Here is a 20,031-nt window from a genome sequence, read left to right on the forward strand (position 1 = left end):
ACGGCGCGCCAAGCCCGAGGCCCCGCCCCCGGGGCTCCCTCCTCGTTCATCCCTAATAGGGGTTTCCCCCGCCGGCCAATGGCGTGCCGGCGCGCGCCGCCAGGCCCCGCCCCGCGCCGTGCCAGCTCCCTGGGGCCCCCCCCGCCCCCCCCCCCCGCGCTGCCACCGCCCGCTCGGTGCCGCCCGGTCCCGCCATGGAGTCCAGCGGGGCCCAGAGCTGCCCCGCCACCTGCCTCGCCTTCAGCCGCACCCGCAAGGGGCTGGTGCTCATCGGCGAGATCGTGAGACACGGGGGCACCGGGCTGGGGGCACCGGGCTGGGGACACCGGGGCTGGGGGACCCACCAGAGTGGGCACCGGTGGGGCGGGGGGAACACACGGGACACATCTGGGTCCCGCTCGGGGCGGCGGGAGGAGCGGGATGCCCCGGTCCCTGTTCGGAGGGGCACGGTGACTCGGTGCCCGGTTCCTTTGGGGAGCGGGGGGACACGCCTGGGCGCTCATTCGGGGGGCAGGGGGATCCGTGAGTCCCGGTTTGGGGGGGGGGCAGGATGTCTGGGATCACCGTTCTCGGGGGGAGGGGCAGCAGGATACCTGGATCCCCATTTTGGGATCCCGGGGACACCCCGACACGTGGTGCCCGTTTCCGTGCAGGGCTGGAGGAGCGGGATGGCGGTTTTGCCTGGGTCCCCGCTTTGGAAGGGACCGGGAGTACCGCGACACCTCGGTCCCCATTCGGGGGGACAGCGGGACACCGGATCCCCTCCGGGGGATGCCCGGCTCCCGGAGCGCTCCCGGAGCGCTGGGGCCGACACGTGCAGTGCGGGAGCCGGGTGCCTGGGGGTGACACCCCCGCAATGTCCCCTGTGCCGTGGGACACAGCAGGCACCCGCTCCCCCCGCCACTCCCGGTCCCGTTTCGGGCGCGTGGAGGGACAACGCCCTTGGGAAAGGGGGGTGGGGCGGGGCAGGGCAGGTGAGAAGGGCGGGGCCGGGGGCCCTGTCTGGGGAGGACGGAGGGAGCCCGGATGTCTGGGCCCTGCCCGGGGAGAAGCGGGGCTCGGGCGGTGCCCGGCCCGCCGTGCCAGCCGTTATTGCACCAGCCCGGGCGGCGCTCGCCGCGTCACGGCGGGAGCGGCCCCTTTAAGGCACTCCGACCTCTGCCCCTTTAAGAGCCCCCCGCCCGGCGGGCCCCACCCACGCCATCGCCCCTTGAAGGGCGGGTGGGGGGCGTTGTTGTGCCGTTGCCATGGTGACCGTTGCCGGGAGACGGCCCCGCCCCGGCGCTCCCACAGCGGCGCCCTTGTCCCGCCGCCCACGCGGGGCCGGGGACCCACGGGGACATGGGCGTGCCCACAGGGGGCGCTATGGGGGGGGGGGGGGTCCTATAGGTGACCCCACAGTGGTATAACAGAGGTGCTCCAAGAGTCTCGAGGTGACAGGTCAGAACCTGTAGGGCCCTATAGGAAACGCTCAGGATCCCTATAGGGGCCCTAGCAGTCAAACATGGGGTCTGACAAGCGCTATAGGGGTCTCTGAATGCACCAGAGGGGTCCCTTTATGTTCCTTTAGGCAGCCTGGGTGGAGGCCCACAGGCCCATCCCATAGGGTCTAATGGGGTACACCTCAGGGGGTCTCTATGGGGTCTATAGGGGGTCCAGAGGAGCCCAGGGAGCCTGGGTGGGGCTCACAGAGGCCTATAGGGCCCCCAGCACACACCCCATAAGGGCCATGCCCGTATAACGGGGTACACGTCTCTGTGGGGGCCCAGAGGAGCTGTGGGGGGGGTCCCCTATGGATGCCCATAGGTCCCTGTCCCGCAGGTGCTGTGCCTGCTGACCCTGGTGTGTTTCGGGGCTGTGGGGGGTCCCCTATGGATGCCATAGGTCCCTGTCCCGCAGGTTGCTGTGCCTGCTGACCCTGGTGTGTTTCGGGGCTGTGGGGGGGGGGTCCCCTATGGATGCCATAGGTCCCTGTCCCGCAGGTGCTGTGCCTGCTGACCCTGGTGTGTTTCGGGGCTGTGGGGGGGGGGTCCCCTATGGATGCCATAGGTCCCTGTCCCGCAGGTGCTGTGCCTGCTGACCCTGGTGTGTTTCGGGGCTGTGGGGGGGGGGTCCCCTATGGATGCCATAGGTCCCTGTCCCGCAGGTGCTGTGCCTGCTGACCCAGGTGTGTTTCGGGGCTGTGGGGGGGTCCCCTATGGATGCCATAGGTCCCTGTCCCGCAGGTGCTGTGCCTGCTGACCCTGGTGTGTTTCGGGGCGTCGCGCACTGGGCTACGTGGGGCTGGCGGTGGTGGAGCTGGTGTTCGCTGCGCTGGTGCTGCTGGCCTGGAGCTGCCGCCTGCCGCCCCGCATGCAGCTGCTGCACTGGGGCTGGAGCGTGAGCAACAGGGGGACTGGGGGGGGATTACAGGGGGTTTGGGGAGCTTTGGGGGGCTGGGGAGGGGTTTGGGGGGATTACAGGGGGTTTGGGGAGCTTTGGGGGGCTGGGAAGGGGTTTTGGGGGGATTACAGGGGGTTTGGGGAGCTTTGGGGGGGGCTGGGAAGGGGTTTGGGAGGATTACAGGGGGTTTGGGGAGTACTGGGGGGCTGGGGAGGGGTTTGGGGGGATTACAGGGGGCTGGGGAGCTTTGGGGGGCTGGGAAGGGGTTTGGGGGGGATTACAGGGGGGTTTGGGGAGCACTGGGGGGGCTGGGAAGGGGGTTTGGGGGGGATTACAGGGGGCTGGGGAGCTTTGGGGGGCTGGGAAGGGGTTTGGGGGGATTACAGGGGGGTTTGGGGAGCACTGGGGGGCTGGGAAGGGGTTTGGGGGGATTACAGGGGGGTTTGGGGAGCACTGGGGGGCTGGGAAGGGGTTTGGGGGGATTACAGGGGGTTTGGGGAGCTTTGGGGGCTGGGAAGGGGTTTTGGGGGGATTACAGGGGGTTTGGGGGAGCATTGGGGGGGCTGGGAAGAGGGTTTGGGGGGATTACAGGGGGTATGGGGAGCTTTGGGGGGCTGGGAAGGGGTTTGGGGGGATTACAGGGGGTTTGGGGAGCTTTGGGGGGCTGGGAAGGGGTTTGGGGGGATTACAGGGGGCTGGGGGGAGCACTGGGGGGATAGGGAGGGGTTTGGGGGGCTGTGGGGAGGGTTGGGAGGTCCTGCAGTGGCTGAGTGGGGGGAGTGTCCTTGGGGACTGGAGGTCCCCAGAGAGTTTGGGGGTCCCCTGGGGTTCCCAGAAGGTTTGGGGGGTCTCTGAGGGGTGCCCTGTGTGCCCCCCAGGACTTCTCGCGCTGCGTCATCGGGGCTGTGCTCTTCCCTCATCATCTCCCTCATCGTCATCGTCAGCCACCGCGACGGCGCCGGCATCGCGGGGAGGGGTGAGGGGGGGAATTTGGGGGGCTGGCTTGGGGGGGCCTTGACCCCCCCTCGGGTGTTGGGGCTCCTGACCTGGGGGTCAGGAGGGAGTTCGGGAGGGTTGAGGTGTCTCTGTGAGCCCTCCCAGGTGTTTGGGCTCCTGGCTGAGGGGGGGTCTTTGTGGGTGTAGGAGGGGCTTGGGAGGTACAAAGGAGGGGTTTGGGGGTGTCTGACCCCCCTGTCTTGAGGGGTGAGGGGGCTTTGGGGGTACAGGGGGGTTTGGGGGAGGGGTCTCTGATTCCCCCTGCCCCCCCAGGTATTGGGGCTCCTGGCCAGGGTGTAGGGAGGTGGCTGGTTGGGGGGGTGCAGGGGTTTGGGGAGGGGTCTCTGATTCCCCTGCCCCCCCAGGTGTTGGGGCTCCTGGCCAGGGTGTAGGGAGGTGGCTGGTTGGGGGTGCAGGGGGCTTTGGGTGTCTCTGATCCCCCTGCCCCCCCAGGTGTTCGGGATCCTGGCCGGGGTCCTGCTGGGATATGATGCCTACATCACCTTCCCCTTACGGCAGGGCCACACCGCCGCCCCCCACTGGTGCGTACTGGGAGCACTGGGAAGGGTCTGCTGGCCTGTGTGGGGGGGTACTGGGAGCACTGGGAAGGAGCTGCTGCCCTTTGTGGGGGACTGGGAGCGCTGGGAAGGACCTGTACGGGAGAGCTGGGAGCTCTGGGAGAACTGGGAAAGGGAGGGCAGCCCTACTGGTGGAACTGGAGTAACATAGAGGGGAGAACTGGAAACACTGGGAGGGGGTTGCTGCCCTCTGGAGGGTACTGGGGGGAGAGCCGGGGCTGGGGACCCCCAGAGGGTTTGGGGGTCCCCTGGGGGTGTAACTAATCCCCCCCTTTGTGCCCCCTCCAGAGTCTCCAGAGGGTGCCTGAACAAGCCAAGAACACCAGCAGAGCCCTCCCCAAACCTCCCCCCGCACAGGGGGACCCCCAGCCTTAAATTATTGAGGGGTCCCGATGCCTGGGTCCCCCCGGGGGGGGGGGAACAGGGGTAGATCGGGGGGGTCCCTTAAGGGTTGCCCCTTGCCTCAAACGCCTTTGCAAGTGCCTTGAACCGCCCGTGCCTCAGTTTCCCCCTGGGGAGACCCCCTCAGGTTTAAAGGTGCCCTTGTCCCTCACGGGTTTTGGGGTGCCCGCCTCAGTTTCTGGGGTGCCTGTTAGTTTTTGGGGTGTTCCCCCCCGCCACTCCCCCAGCCTGCGGGAGGCTTTTGGGGGCAATATATTGGGAAATAAAGGGGTTTTATTACTGCATTATCGGTTCCGGTGTGTCTGTCACGGTAACAGCCTGTGGAGGGTGTCTATAGATCCTGAGGGGGCTCGAACCATCATGGACCCCAAACCCCAGAGCTCCCAGCGCGCCCCAAACCCTCCCAGCACGGTTCCGCCTGCTGAGAGAATCCTCTCCCCTCAAGGGAAAAGGGCGGGAGAACCCCCTTGGCACAGGGAAAAGGGAAGGAAAACCCTTCCCTCCCCTCCTCACGGAAAAAGGGAGGGAAACTCCCCCTCTCCTCACGGAAAAAGGGAGGGAAACTTCTCATCCCCTCACGGAAAAAGGGAGGGAAACTTCTCATCCCCTCACGGAAAAAGGGAGGGAAACTTCTCATCCCCTCACAGAAAAAGGGAGGGAAACTTCTCATCCCCTCACGGAAAAAGGGAGGGAAACTTCTCATCCCCTCACGGAAAAAGGGAGGGAAACTTCTCATCCCCTCACGGAAAAAGGGAGGGAAACTTCTCATCCCCTCACAGAAAAAGGGAGGGAAACTTCTCATCCCCTCACGGAAAAAGGGAGGGAAACTTCTCATCCCCTCACGGAAAAAGGGAGGGAAACTTCTCATCCCCTCATGGAAAAAGGGAGGAAACTTCTCATCCCCTCACGGAAAAAGGGAGGAAACTTCTCATCCCCTCACGGAAAAAGAGAGGGAAACTTCTCATCCCCTCACGGAAAAAGGGAGGGAAACTCCCCCTCCCCTCACAGAAAAAGGGAGGGAAACTCCCCCTCCCCTCACAGAAAAAGAGAGGGAAACTTCTCATCCCCTCACGGAAAAAGGGAGGGAAACTTCTCATCCCCTCATGGAAAAAGGGAGGAAACTTCTCAGCCCCTCACGGAAAAAGGGAGGGAAACTTCTCATCCCCTCACGGAAAAAGGGAGGGAAACTTCTCATCCCCTCACGGAAAAAGGGAGGGAAACTTCTCATCCCCTCACAGAAAAAGAGAGGGAAACTTCTCATCCCCTCACGGAAAAAGGGGGGAAACTTCTCATCCCCTCACGGAAAAAGGGAGGGAAACTTCTCATCCTCTCACGGAAAAAGGGAGGGAAACTTCTCATCACCTCACGGAAAAAGGGAGGGAAACTTCTCATCCCCTCACGGAAAAAGGGAGGGAAACTTCTCATCCCCTCACGGAAAAAGGGAGGGAAACTTCTCATCCCCTCACGGAAAAAGGGAGGGAAACTTCTCATCCCCTCAGGGAAAAAGGGAGGGAAACTTCTCATCCCCTCACGGAAAAAGGGAGGGAAACTTCTCATCCCCTCACGGAAAAAGGGAGGGAAACTCCCAGTCCCCTCACAGAAAAAGGGAGGGAAACTTCTCATCACCTCACGGAAAAAGGGAGGGAAACTTCTCATCCCCTCATGGAAAAAGGGAGGAAACTTCTCATCCCCTCACGGAAAGAGGGAGGGAAACTTCTCATCCCCTCACGGAAAAAGAGAGGGAAACTTCTCATCCCCTCACGGAAAAAGGGAGGGAAACTTCTCATCCCCTCACGGAAAAAGGGAGGGAAACTTCTCATCCCCTCACGGAAAAAGGGAGAAAACCCCTCCACCCGTCACGGAAAAGGGCGGGAAACTCCCCGTTCCCTCACAGAAAAAGGGAAGAAATGCACCCCTCATGGAAAAAGGGAGGAAACCCTTCCACCCCTCACGGAAAAAGGGGAAAACACCTTCCACCCGTCATGTTAAAAGGCCGGGAAACTCCCCATCCCCAAACAGAAAGAGGAACCCCCTCCATCCCTCACGGAAAAAGGGAGGAAATCCACCCCTAGTGGAAAAAGGGAGTAAACCCTTCCATCCCTCACGGAAAAAGTGAGGAACCCCCTCCATCCCTCACAGAAAAACGGAGCAACCTCCCTACCCCTCACGGCTCCTGCACAGCGAAAGAGGGGCAGGAAAGTCCCCGCTCCCTCACAGAAAAAGGGAAGAAACCCCTCCACCCCTCACGGCTCCTGCACAGCAAAAGAGGGGCAGGAAAGTCCCCGCTCCCTCACAGAAAAAGGGAAGAAACCCCTCCACCCCTCACCGCTCCTGCACAGCGAAAGAGAGGCAGGACAGTCCCCGCTCCCCTCACGGAAAAAGGCGGGAAACCCCTCCACCCCTCACGGCTCCTGCACAGCGAAAGAGAGGCAGGACAGTCCCCGCTCCCCTCACGTAAAAAGGCGGGAAACCCCCACACAACTCGCGCCCCGCCCCGCGCATGCGCAGTGCCAAAAGGAGTTCCCCCCCCCCATCCCCCGCGCGCCCTCCCTCACGCTTCCCGTCGCGCGCACGCGCCCCACGCCCGCCGCCGCCGCCGCCGCCGCTCCGCCCTCACCGCTCCCGCCGCGTCCGTTCCTCTTTCCTCCCGCGGCTGCTCTCCGGTCCTTCCCCGGCGCGTTCCGGTACGGCGGCGGGCGGGAGGGGCGGGGCGGGGGGGGGGGAGGTTTGTGAGGGGGAGGGGGAGTCGCGCGCGCGCCGGGGTGGGCGGGGCCGCGCGTGCGCGGCCGCTGTGCCAGGGGGCGGTGACACCGGGGCGGCGCATGCGCAGTGGCACGGTGAGGGTTTGTGGTGAATGTAGGGTTTAATTTAAAATTACCGCGACTTAAATTAATGGGATTTGAGGGGTTTGTAGTGGTTTGAGCAGCCCCTGGGAACCCCCCATTACCCGTGGGTGTGGGAGACACAGGATCTCCCTGGAGCCCCCCATTTTTGTGTGCCCCCCCCGTATAAACAGCGCTTTGTTTAGGGTAGCGCCTACAAATAAACGGCAAAACCTATAAATAAATAATAGGGCGCACAAATAACGAACTGTGTGGGGATTACAGCGCCACGGGTGGGGGATGCTATAACCCCGCTGGGGCTGGGGGTGCCTCCGTTTGTGGTGTCCCCGTTTTTGGGGTGTCCCTGTTTGTGGGTTCCTCCCGTTTATGGTGTCCCGGTTAACGGGGTGTCCCTGTTTTTGGGGTGCCCCAGTTAATGGGTGCCCCCTGTTTATGGTGCCCCCGTTAGTGGGGTATCCCCGTTAATAGGGTGCCCCCGTTAATGGGGTACCCCCGTTAATGGTGTCCCCATGTTTGGGGTGTCCCCGCAGTGTCATGGGGCGCTCCTCCAAGGACAAGAGGGACATTTATTACCGGCTGGCCAAGGAGGGCGGTGTGGGGTGTCCCCGTTAATGGGGTGTCCCCCCCGTTAATGGGGTGTCCCCCCGCAGTTTGGGGGTGTCCCCGCAGTGCCATGGGGCGCTCCTCCAAGGACAAGAGGGACATTTATTACCGCTGGCCAAGGAGGGCGGCTGGAGAGCGCGCAGCGCCTTCAAACTGCTGCAGCTGGAGCAGCGCTTCCAGCTCCTGAGGGGTACGGGGGGACTGGGGGGATTGGGGGAATGAGGGGAGCTGGGGGAGAATGGGGGACTGGGGGGATGGGGGGGACTGGGGGTACTGGGGAATGAGGGGAGCTGGGGGGATTGGGGGGATTGGGGGAATGAGGGGAGCTGGGGGAACTGGGGGGACTGGGGGAATGAGGGGATGGGGGGAATGAGGGGAGCTGGGGGGATTGGGGGGATTGGGGGAATGGGAGGAGCTGGGGGACTGGGGGGATTGGGGGAATGAGGGGAGCTGGGGGAACTGGGGGGATTGGGGGGAATGAGGGGAGCTGGGGAGACTGGGAAGACTGGGGGCTTGGGGGAATGGGGGAGCTGGGGCATTGGGGGATTGGGGGCTGGGAGGGACTGGGGGGATTGGGGGAATGGGGGGAGCTGGGGGGCCTGGGGGGATGGGATAGAATGGGGGGGACTGGGGGCACTGGGGGGGAATTGGGGGATTGGGGGAATGGGGCAACTGGGGGAGTGGAGGAATGGGGGGGATGGGGGAGCTGTGGTGATTGGGAGGGAGTGGGGGTGAATCAGGGAACTGGGGGGAGTGGGGTGGAGTAGGGGGACTGGGGGGATGGGAGAATGGGGGGACTGGGGGGATGGGAGAATGGGGGGAGTGGGGGGACTGGAGAAATGGGATAGAGTGGGGGCCTGGGGGCAGAGGTGGGTACTGGGGGGATTGGGGGAATGGGGGACTGGGAGGGACTGGTGGGAATGGGGGGGAGCTGGGGGAGTGGGGGGGACTGGGGGCACTGGGGGGGAATGGGTGGAGTGGGGGGAGCTGGAGGGGACTGTGAGGGAGTGGGGGTGAATGGGGAAATGGGGGGGAGTGGAAGATTGGGGGATGTGGAACTGGGAGCACTGGGGATACTGGTGAAACTGGGAGGGCTGGTGTAACTGGTGTGACTGGGATCACTGGTGTAAGCGGCTGCGGGGGTCTGGGATCACTGTGTAACTGGTCTAACTGGTGTAACTGGTTCTAACTGGGCTCCAGGGGTCTGGGATCACTGTCTAACTGGTTCTAACTGGTGTAACTGGTTCTAACCGGGCTCCCAGGGGTCTGGGATCACTGTCTAACTGGTCTAACTGGTGTAACTGGTCTAACTGGTGTAACTGGCTCCAGGGGTCCAGCGGGCCGTGGATCTTTGTGCTGCCCCCGGGGAGCTGGAGCCAGGTGCTGAGTCGGCACCTCAGGTGGGACTGGGGGCACTGGGAGCACTGGGGAGCACTGGGAGCCCCAAACTGGGGGTCTGGGGGTGCTGCTTTGGGGGCCATGGTCTGGGACTGGGGGCACTGGGAGCACTGGGGAGCACTGGGAGGACTGGGAATCCCAGTGGGGTCTGGGGGGGCATTGGGGGATACTAGGGGGGTCACTGGGGTTTGGGGGGCACTGGGGGTCCCTGGGGGTTTGGGGCACACTGGGGGGTCACTGGGGTTTGGGGGGCACTGGGGTTTGGGGGTCCCTGGGGGTTTGGGGGGCACTGGGGGGGTCACTGGGGGGGGGGGTCCCTGGGGGTTTGGGGGGCACTGGGGGGTCACTGGGGGGGGGGGTCACTGGGGGTTTGGGGCACACTGCGGGGGTCCCTGGGGGTTTGGGGTACACTGCAGGGGTCCCTGGGGGTTTGGGGGGCATTGGGGCACACTGGGGGGGTCACTGGGGGTTTGGGGGGCACTGGGGGGGGTTCCTGGGGGTCTGGGGGGGTCCCTGGGGGTTTGGGGGGCACTAGGGGGTCACTGGGGCTCCCTGACCCCCCCAGGGGCTCCGAGGGCTCCCCAGCCCAGGTGGTGGCCGTGGATCTCCAGGCCATGGCGCCGCTCCCGGGGGTGCTGCAGATCCAGGGGGACATCACCAAGGTGGGGACCCCCCAAACCCCCCTGAACCCCCCAAACCCCCCTGAGCCCCCCAAAACCCCCTGACCCCCCCAAAACCCCCCCGAGCCCCCTCAAACCCCCCTGAGCCCCCCAAAACCCCCCTGAGCCTCCCAAAACCCCCCTGAGCCCCCCCCAAACCCCCCTGACCCCCCCAAAACCCCTCTGAGCCCCCCAGACTCCACTGCACCCCAGACCCCATTTCTGATCCCATTCCCCATGTCCCCCAGACCCCATTCCAGACCCCATTCCTGACCCTATTTCCTCCCCTGTGCCCCCCAGACCCCATTAACCCCTTCCTGTCCCAGACCCATTAACCCCTTCCTGCCCCAGACCCATTAACCCCTTCCTGCCCCATCCCCCAGACCCCATTAACCCCTTCCTGCCCCATGCCCCCAGACCCCATTAACCCCTTCCTGCCCCATGCCCCCCAGACCCCATTAACCCCTTCCTGCCCCCATTCCCCCAGACCCATTAACCCCTTCCTGCCCCCATTCCCCCCAGACCCCATTAACCCCTTCCTGCCCCATCCCCCCCAGACCCCATTAACCCCTTCCTGCCCCCATTCCCCACGCCCCCAGACCCCATTAACCCCTTCTGCCCCCATTCCCCCAGACCCCATTAACCCCTTCCATTCCCCATTCCCCCCATGCCCCCCAGACCCCATTAACCCCTTCCTGCCCCCATTCCCCCAGACCCCATTAACCCCTTCCTGCCCCCATTCCCCCCAAGACCCCATTAACCCCTTCCTGCCCCCATTCCCCCCAGACCCCATTAACCCCTTCCTGTCCCCATTCCCCCCCATGCCCCCAGACCCCATTAACCCCTTCCTGCCCCCATTCCCCCCAGAACCCATTAACCCCTTCCTGCCCCCATTCCCCCCAGACCCCATTAACCCCTTCCTGCCCCCATTCCTGCCTCCAGGCCTCCACAGCCCAGGAGATCCGGCGCCACTTCGAGGGGCACCCGGCTGACCTGGTGGTCTGTGACGGGGCCCCTGACGGTGAGTTTGGGGGGGGCTGGGCCTGGGGGGGCACCTGAGCCCCCAAAACTCTCTCCAGAATCCCCCCAAACCCCCCTGACCCCCAAACTGCCCCCACGAGTAACGGGGCTGCATGACCTCGACGAGTACATCCAGGCCCAGCTGCTGCTGGCAGTAAGTGTGGGGCTTCAGCCCCCCAAATCCCCCCCCAAAACCTCCTGGGGACCCCCCCAGAGCCCCCCAAACCCCCCCAAATCCCCTTTTGGGGGTCTCCCCTCCTCCAGGCGCTGAACATCACCACCCACGTCCTGAAGAAAGGCGGCACCTTCGTGGCCAAGGTGAGTCCCTGAGGGGATCCCCCCAAAATGAGGGGGGGTCCTGGAGCCCCCCAGCCCCAAAAAGGGGGTGCTGGCCCCTCCTGTGGCCCCAGAAAGGGGGCGCTGACCCTCCTGTCCCCCCAGATTTTCCGGGGCAAGGACGTGACCCCTGCTCTACTCCCAACTGCGCCTCTTCTTCCCCGACGTCACCTGCGCCAAGCCCCGCAGCAGCCGCAACTCCAGCATTGGTGGGACCCCCCCCCAGACCCCTGGGGACCCCCCTGGGCGCGGGGAGACCCCCGCTGAGTTTGGGGGACCCCCCCGACCCCCTCTTTTGGCAGAGGCCTTCGTGGTGTGCCGTGGCTACAGCCCCCCCGAGGGCTTCGTGCCCAGCATGGAGAACCCCCTGCTGGAGCCCGAGGCGGGTGAGGGGCACGGGGGGCGTCTTGGGGGTCCTAGGGGGGAAATTGGGGGTCCCTGGTGGGATTTTGGGGTGCCTGGGGGTGTTCTCAGGGGTCCTAGGGGGGATATTGGGGGTCCCTGGTGGGATTTGGGGGTCCTTGGTGGGATTTTGGGGTGCCTGGGGGTGGTTGGGAGGTGTCTGAGGGCGTTCTCAGGGGTCCTGGGGGGATATTGGGGGTCCCTGGTGGGATTTGGGGGTCCCTGGTGGGATTTTGGGGTGTCTGGGGACATTCTGAGGGGTCTCTGGGGGGATTTTGGGGTGTCTCAGGGCCACTGGGGGGTGTCCCTTGCCATTTTGATGGGAGGGGGGAATTGGGACCCCTGAGGATTTGGGGTGTCCCTGATGTCCCCCACTGGATTTGGGGTGCCCAATGGGATTTGGGGTGTCCCTGATGTCCCCCACTGGATTTGGGGTGCCCAATGGGATTTGGGGTGCCCCAATGTCCCCCCAGTTGGATTTGGGGTGCCCTGAGGATTTGGGGTTGGATTTGGGGTGCCCCAATCAGATTTGGGGTTGGATTTGGGGTGCCCCCCAGGGCCCAGTGGGATTTGGGGTGCCCACGGGATTTGGGGTTGGTATTGGGGTGCCCCAGTCAGATTTAGGGTGCCCTAAGGATTTGGGGTGCCCTGCCAGTGGGGATTGGGGTGCCCACGGTATTGGGGTTGGATTTGGGGTGCCCCAGTGGGATTTGGGGTTGGATTTGGGGTTGGATTTGGGTTGAATTTGGGGTGCCCGGTGGGATTTGGGTTGGATTTGGGGTACCCATGGTATTTGGGGTTAGATTTGGGGTTGCCGAGTGGGATTTGGGTTGGATTTGGGGTTGGATTTGGGGTGCCAGTGGGATTTGGGTTGGATTTGGGGTGCCCCAGTGGTATTTGGGGTTGGATTTGGGGTGCCCACGGGATTTGGGTTGGATTAGGGGTCCCCATGGGATTTGGGTTGGATTAGAGGTCCCCATGGGATTTGGGGTTGGATTTGGGGTGCCCATGGGATTTGGGGTTGGATTTGGGGTGGCTTTGGGGTGTCCATGGGATTTGGGGTGGATTTGGGTTGGATTTGGGGTGCCCATGGGATTTGGGGTTGGATTGGGGTGGCTTTGGGGTGCCCACGGTTGGGGGTGCCCCAGGGCTGGCCCTGTCGCGGCTCTCGGGCCCCTCCCGTGTCATCGTCCCCTTCGTGGCCTGCGGGGACCTGAGCGCCTTCGACCCCGACCGCACCTACCCCCTGCAGGTACTGGGGGGTACTGGGGGGGACTGGGGGGGGGACTGGGAATGGGAACTGGGGGTACTGGGAGGGACTGGGAATGGGGGGAACTGGGAAATGGGACTGGAGGAACTGGGAGGGACTGGGAATACTGGATTGGGAATACTGGGAATACTGGGAGGGGGACTGGGAATGGGACTGGGGGGACTGAGAATGGGAGTGGGGGGGACTGGGAGCACTGGGGGGAACTGGGGGGACTGAGAATGGGAGTGGGGGGGGACTGGGGGAACTGGGAGGGACTGGGAGAGGGACCGGGGAGAGGGACTTAGAGAGGGACTGGGGGATCTGGGAATGGGAGTGGGGGCACTGGAAGGACTGGGGGACTGGGAGGGACCGGGGAGTTCTTGCCTGGTGCTTGTGGGTGTGGGGCAGCACTGGGCTATACTGGTCTGTACTGGGGGGCCATACTGGTCCGTACTGGGGGCCATCCCTCTGTCCCCCCCAGCTGGACCCCGCCCCGGCCGTACCGCTACCTGCCGCCCCCCGCCCCCCCCCATCGCCCCCCCCCTACGCCCGGGCCTGCCGCCTGGCGCCGGGGGGGCGACCCCGGCCCGGAGACCCCCCCGGGCGTGCAGGGAGCCCCCCCGGAGGAACAGGAAGGGGCCTCGAGCCAGGGGATGGGTGTGCAAAGACCCCCCCCCGGAGGGGGATGGGTGTGCAGAGAGCCCCCCCGGAGGGGATGGGTGTGCAAGGAGCCCCCCAGGAGGGGATGGGTGTGCAGGGAGCCCCCCAGGAGGGGATGGGTGTGCAAGGAGCCCCCCAGGAGGGGATGGGTGTGCAAAGAGACCCCAGGAGGAGATGGGTGTGCAAAGACCCCCCCAGGAGGGGATGGGTGTGCAAAGACCCCCCCCAGGAGGGGATGGGTGTGCAGGGAGCCCCCCTGGAGGGGATGGGTGTGCAAGGAGCCCCCCCCGGAGGGGATGGGTGTGCAAAGACCCCCCCAGGAGGGGATGGGTGTGCAAGGAGCCGCCCAGGAGGGGATGGGTGTGCAAAGGAGCCCCCCAGGAGGGGATTGGGTGTGCAAGGAGCCCCCCAGGAGGGGATGGGTGTGCAGGAGCCCCCCCAGAGGGGATGGGTGTGCAGGGAGCCCCCCCAGGAGGGAATGGGTGTGCAAGGAGCCCCCCCGGAGGGGATGGGTGTGCAGGGAGCCCCCCAGGAGGGGATGGGTGTGCAAGGAGCCCCCCAGGAGGGAAGGAAAAGCCCCCGTGTGAGATGGGTGTGCAAGGACCCGCGTGTGAAGGGGAAGGAGCCCCGTGTGAGGAGCTGGGCCGGCTCCGTCTTCTGGACTGAAACTTGGGTGTGCAAGGCCCTGGTGGGTGTGTGAGCACCCTGGTGGGTGTGCAAGGATGGCCCTGGTGGGTGTGTGAGCACCCTGGTGGGTGTGCAAGGCCCCCCCAGGACCCTCCCCTTGCACACGCGTGTGACCCCCCCCCAATAAACCCCCCCCTTGTTCCATTCCCGGGGCTGCGGCGCCTTTATTGCAATAAAGGGGGGCTGGGGGACCCCAGGGGTGGGGGGACCCTCGGGGGTGTGGGGGGGACCCTGAACTTTGGGGGGACCCTCGGGGGTTGGGGGAACCCCGGGTTTGGAGGTTTGGGGAGACCCTGAACTTTGGGGAGACCCAGGCTTGGGGGTTTAAGTGAGTCCCGAGATTTGAGGGTTTGGGGGGACCCCCGGGGGTTGGGAGGACCCCAGGTTTGAGGCTTTGGGGGAACCCCGAGCTTTGGGGGTCCCTCGGGGTCTGTGAGGTCCTGGGAGGGGTTTGGGGGGTCCCGGGGGATTTGGGGCACCCCTGGGTTTTGGGGACCCCGGGTTTGGGGGGGATGGGGGGCGTTTGGAGTGGGATTTAGGGCACCCCTGGGTTTTGGGGGTCCCGGGGGGTTTGTGGGACCCTCGAAGCACTGGGGGGGCCCTGGGGTTTGAGGGGATTCTCCTGAGCTTGGGGGGACCCCGGGTGCTCTGGGGGGTCCTGAGGGACCCCCTGAGGTTTTGGGGGTGCTCTGGAGGATTTGGGGGACCCCCTGATGTTTTGGGGTGCTCTGAGGGATTTGGGGGACCCCCTGATGTTTTGGGGGTGCTCTGGAGGATTTGGGGGACCCCCTGATGTTTTGGGGTGCTCTGGAGGATTTGGGGGACCCCTTGGGGGGTTTGGGGGAACCCCTCAGCCTTGGGGTGCCCGGGGAGCTTTGGGGGTCTCTGGGGTGTGAGGGGCTCACCCGGGCTGGGGGCTGAGAGCGTCCCCGGAGCTTTGGGGGTCCCTGCAGGGGCTGGTGGGGGTTCTGGGGTGTCCCCAATTTCGGGGTGCCCCATTTTTGGGGGTGTCCCTGGTTTTGGGGTCCCCGGAGCTTTGGGGGTTCCTGGGTGGGATGGATGGTGGGGGTTTTCGGGGTGTCCCGGCTTCGGGGTGCCCCATTTTGGGGGTGTCCCAGTTTCGGGGTTCCTGGGTGGGATGGATGGTGGGGGTTTGGGGGTGCCCCAGTTTCGGGGCTCCTGGGATGGATGGCGGGGGTTTGGGGGTGTCCTGGTTTTGGGGTGTCCCGGTTTCGGGGCTCCTGGGTGGGGATGGATGGTGGGGGTTTGGGGGGTGTCCCGTTCCCGGGGTGTCCCATTTTGGGGGTGTCCCGTTCCCGGGGTGCCCCATTTTGGGGGTGTCCCGGTTTCGGGGCTCCTGGGTGGGATGGATGGTGGGGGTTTGGGGGTGTCCCATTTTGGGGGTGTCCCGGTTTCAGGGTTCCTGGGTGGGATGGTGGGGGTCTGGGGGTGTCCCGGTTTCGGGGTGCCCCATTTTGGGGTGCCCCGGTTTCGGGGTTCCTGGGTGGGATGGATGGTGGGGGTTTGGGGGTGTCCCGGTTTCGGGGTGCCCCATTCTGGGGGTGTCCCGTTCCCGGGGTGTCCCGTTCCCGGGGTGCCCCATTCTGGGGGTGCCCCATTTTGGGGGTGTCCCGTTCCCGGGGTGTCCCGTTCCCGGGGTGCCCCATTTTGGGGGTGTCCCAGTTTCGGGGTTCCTGGGTGGGATGGATGGTGGGGGGTTTGGGGGTGTCCCCGGTTTTGGGGTGCCCCATTTTGGGGGTGTCCCGGTTTCTGGGTTCCTGGGATGGATGGTGGGGGTTTGGGGGTGTCCCGGTTTGGGGGTGTCCCGTTCGCGGGGGTGCCCCATTTTGGGGTGCCCCAGTTTCGGGGTTCCTGGGTGGGACGGATGGTGGGGGTTTGGGGGTGTCCTGGTTTTGGGGTGCCCCGGTTTCGGGGCTCCTGGGCGGGATGGCGGGGGTTTGGGTGTGTCCCGGTTTCGGGGTGCCCCATTCTGGGGATGTCCCATTTTCGGGGTGCCCCGGTTTCGGGGCTCCTGGGTGGGATGGATGGTGGGGGTTTGGGGGTGCCCCCAATTTCGGGGTGCCCCATTTTGGGGGTGTCCCAGTTTCGGGGTTCCTGGGTGGGATGGATGGTGGGGGTTTGGGGGTGCCCCCAATTTCGGGGTGCCCCATTTTGGGGGTGTCCCAGTTTCGGGGTTCCTGGGTGGGATGGATGGTGGGGGTTTGGGGGTGCCCCAGTTTCGGGGTTCCTAGGTGGGATGGTGGGGGTTTGGGGGTGCCCCAGTTTCGGGGTTCCTAGGTGGGATGGTGGGGGTTTCAGGGTGCCCCATTTTGGGGGTGCCCCGGTTTCAGGGTTCCTGGGTGGGATGGATGGTGGGGGTTTGGGGGTGTCCCGGTTTCGGGGTGCCCCATTCTGGGGTGCCCCAGTTTCGGGGTTCCTGGGTGGGATGGTGGGGGTTTGGGGGTGCCCCCAATTTCGGGGTGCCCCATTCTGGGGGTGCCCCATTTTGGGGGTGTCCCCGGTTTGGGGGTGTCCCGCTCCCGGGGCGCCGCTCAGTCCTTGCCGCGCGAGGCCTCGGCGTTGGCGCGCAGCACGGCGCCGGGGCTGGGGTACGGCCGCTGCTGGAACAGGGGCCCGGCCGCCGTCGTGTCCGCGCCCGTCTTGGCCTCGTTGCGCTTGGGCAGCCCCGTGGACCAGGTCCCGCTGCGGGGACACGGCGAGGGGCTCACGGGGGTCCCCCAGAGCTTCGGGCACCCCAAAACCCCCCCCCGGGATCCCGGGACCCCCCTCCCGTACCGCGGCGCGTCCGAGTAGGCGCTGGGGTCCATCGGGTCCAGCTCCTCGTCCTTGCGGCCGCCTGGGGGGCACGGGGGGGTCAGCGCGGCCCCGGAGACCCCCAGAATCCCAGGGAACCCCCGGAGACCCCCAAAATCCACGGGATACCCCCTCGGAGCTCCCAAAATCCCAGGGGAATCCCCCCTGGAACCCCCCTGAAATCCCCAGGACCCTCCTCAGAGCCCCCAAAATCCCAGGGACCCCCTCCGGAGCCCCCCAAAATCCACGGGGACCCCCCCAGGGAGCTCCCAAAATCCACGGGACCCCCCACCACTTGGAGCTATCAAAATCACAGGGGAATCCCCCCTGGAACCCCCCCAAAATCCACGGAGATTCCCCCTCAGAGCTCCCAAAATCCCAGGGACCCCCCCTGGGAGCTCCCAAAATCCACGGCACCCCCCCCCCCTCAGAGCTCCCGAAATCCCAGGGGAATCCCCCCTGGAACCCCCCTGAAATCCCCAGGACCCTCCTCAGAGCCCCCAAAATCCCAGGGACCCCCTCCGGAGCCCCCCAAAATCCATGGGACTACCCCCCCGGAGATCCCCAAAATCCACAGAGACCCCCCCCTCGGAGCTCCCAAAATCCCAGGGACCCCCCCCCACTCGGAGCTCTCAAAATCCCAGGGGAACCCCCCCTGGAACCCCCAGGACCCTTCTCAGAGCCCCCAAAATCCCAGGGACCCCTCCAGAGCCCCCCAAAATCCACGGGGACCCCCCCCCTCGGAGCCCTCCAAAATCCCTGGGAGCCCCCCTGGAACCCCCCTGAAATCCCCAGGACCCTCCTCGGGGCCCCCAAAATCCCAGGAGAATCCCCCTCAAACACTCAGAGCCCCTCGAAATCCTGGGGAATCCCCCCCAGAGCCCCCCAAATTCCCAGGAGAATCCCCCCCAAACACTCAGAGCCCCTTGAAATCCTGGGGGAATCCCCCCCAGAGCCCCCCAAAATCCAAGGAGAATCCCCCCCCAAACACTCAGAGCCTCCCAGAATCCTGAGGAATTGCCCCAGAATGCCCAAAGCCCCCCGAAATCCAGGGACCCCCCCCCCTCGGAGCCCCCCGAAATCTTGGGGAGACCCCCAAATTCCCCCCCCGGAATTCTCAGAGCCCCCCAAAATCCTGGAGGAATCCCCCCAGAACCCTGGAAACCCCCCAAAATCCCGGGACTCCCCTGCAGAACCCCCCAAAACCTCTCTGGAAACCCCTGAGATGCCCTCGGAGCCCCCCAAAATTCGGGGGGACCCCCCCCCCGGTACCTTTCTTGCCCTTGGGGTAGGGGGCCAGCTCCTCGCGCCGGTGCCCGCGGCGCTCCCCGCGGCGCCTCCTCCTTCTCGGGGGGCTCCTCGGCCTCTGCGGGCCCACGGGGGGCTCAGGGGGGGCTGGGGACCCCCAAATCTCCCGGAGGGACCCCCCAGATCCCCCCTGAGGTTTGGAGACCCCCCCTTTCCCCCCCCCCGGATCCCCCCATGGGGTTTTGGTGATCCCCTTGGTTCCTCCTGCAGGATTTTGGGGACCCCCCCTGCCCCACCCAGGGCTTGGGGGGGACCTCCCCAGATCCTCCCCGGGGTTTTGGGGACCCCCCAGTTCACCCCCGGGGTTTTGGGGACCCCCAGCCCCACCTGCGAGGTTTTAAGAGCCCCCCCCCCCCCAAAAGGTTTGGGGAGCTCCACATTCCCTCACAGAGTTTTGGGGACCCCCCTGAATTTTGGGGACCCCCCAATTCCCCCCGCAAGGGTTTTGGGGACCCCCTCAGTTCCCCCCGGGATTTTGGCCCCCCCCCTTAGGGATTTTGGGGACCCTCCCAGTTTTTGGGCTCCTCCCCAGGATTTTGGGGACACCCCTAGATTTTTGGGACCCCCACCCCCCAGTTTTGGGGATCCCCCCCAGTTCCCCCCGATTTGGGGTCCCCCCCAGGTTTTAGGCCCCCCCACCCAAGTTTTGGGGTCCCCCCAGTTACCCCCCAGTTTTGGGATCCACCCCAGGGTTTGGGGACCTGCCCGAGTTTTGGGGTCCCCCGGGTTTTGGAGATCCCCCCAGTTTTGGGGTCCCCCCCCCAGTTTTGGGGTCCCCCCCCAGTTTCGGGGTGCCCACCTGCCGCCCCCCGCGCTCTCCGGGCGGGTTTGGTGATGACGGAGTTGGGGTCGCTCGGGGACAGCCACGACACCAGGTCCGTGTCCACGTTCCAGTAGTAGGGCAGCCCGCTGGGGGGGCAGGGGGTATGGATTCTATAGGGCTGGGGGGGCCATGGGGGGATGGATTCTATAGGGCCGGGGGGGCCATGGGGGGTGGATCCTATAGGGCTGGGGGTGGGAATGGGGTATGGATTCTATAGGGCTGGGGGGTGGGAATGGGGGGTGGATCCTATAGGGCTGGGGGGGGCCATGGGGGATGGATTCTATAGGGCTGGGGGGTGGGAATGGGGGGTGGATTCTATAGGGGCTGGGGGGGGGCCATGGGGGGATGGATTCTATAGGGCTGGGGGGGGCCATGGGGGATGGATTCTATAGGGCTGGGGGGGGCATGGGGGGTGGATTCTATAGGGCTGGGGAGGCCATGGGGGGATGGATTCTATAGGGCCGGGGGGGCCATGGGGGGATGGATTCTATAGGGCCGGGGGGGGCAGGGGGGATGGATTCTATAGGGCCGGGGGGGCCATGGGGGGTGGATCCTATAGGGCTGGGGGGGCAGGGGGATGGATTCTATAGGGCTGGGGGGGGCAGGGGGGTGGATTCTATAGGGCTGGGGGGGCCATGGGGGGTGGATCCTATAGGGCTGGGGGGGGCAGGGGGGTGGATTCTATAGGGCTGGGGGGCCATGGGGGGTGGATCCTATAGGGCCGGGGGGGCCATGGGGGGATGGATCCTATAGGGCTGGGGGGGCAGGGGGTATGGATCCTATAGGGCTGGGGGGGCAGGGGGTATGGATTTCTATAGGGCTGGGGGTGGGAATGGGGGATGGATTCTATAGGGCCGGGGGGGCCATGGGG

At 65.4% G+C, this 20,031-nt stretch overlaps 2 protein-coding genes across 2 annotated transcripts in view; one reads left to right on the forward strand and one right to left on the reverse strand.

Annotated features, from left to right (window-relative positions):
- The first annotated feature begins 146 nt into the window (after nt 1–146).
- On the forward strand, nt 147–14,328 carry LOC132322709 (putative tRNA (cytidine(32)/guanosine(34)-2'-O)-methyltransferase). Its single transcript, XM_059837413.1, is given in 21 exon segments — nt 147–281; nt 2,226–2,269; nt 2,271–2,379; nt 3,261–3,296; nt 3,298–3,358; nt 3,652–3,674; nt 3,832–3,924; nt 6,867–7,042; nt 7,852–7,994; nt 9,134–9,165; nt 9,167–9,204; nt 9,768–9,864; nt 10,804–10,882; nt 10,983–11,035; nt 11,146–11,199; nt 11,323–11,346; nt 11,348–11,426; nt 11,520–11,603; nt 12,768–12,871; nt 13,350–13,473; nt 14,303–14,328. Coding segments are annotated over 21 exon segments (1,566 nt in total). The 5' UTR covers nt 147–194.
- A 2,297-nt stretch (nt 14,329–16,625) lies between these two features.
- Nucleotides 16,626–20,031, reverse strand: part of LOC132322710 (G-patch domain and KOW motifs-containing protein-like) — a 22,308-nt gene continuing 18,902 nt past the window's right edge. Inside the window, 5 exon segments of the mRNA XM_059837414.1 lie at nt 16,626–16,918; nt 17,012–17,072; nt 18,302–18,357; nt 18,359–18,393; nt 19,153–19,278. Coding sequence (XP_059693397.1) covers nt 16,768–16,918; nt 17,012–17,072; nt 18,302–18,357; nt 18,359–18,393; nt 19,153–19,278 — 429 coding nt within the window. The 3' untranslated portion in view covers nt 16,626–16,767.

The sequence above is a fragment of the Haemorhous mexicanus genome (genome assembly GCF_027477595.1).
Source record: "Haemorhous mexicanus isolate bHaeMex1 chromosome 35 unlocalized genomic scaffold, bHaeMex1.pri SUPER_35_unloc_2, whole genome shotgun sequence".
NCBI lineage: Eukaryota > Metazoa > Chordata > Aves > Passeriformes > Fringillidae > Haemorhous > Haemorhous mexicanus.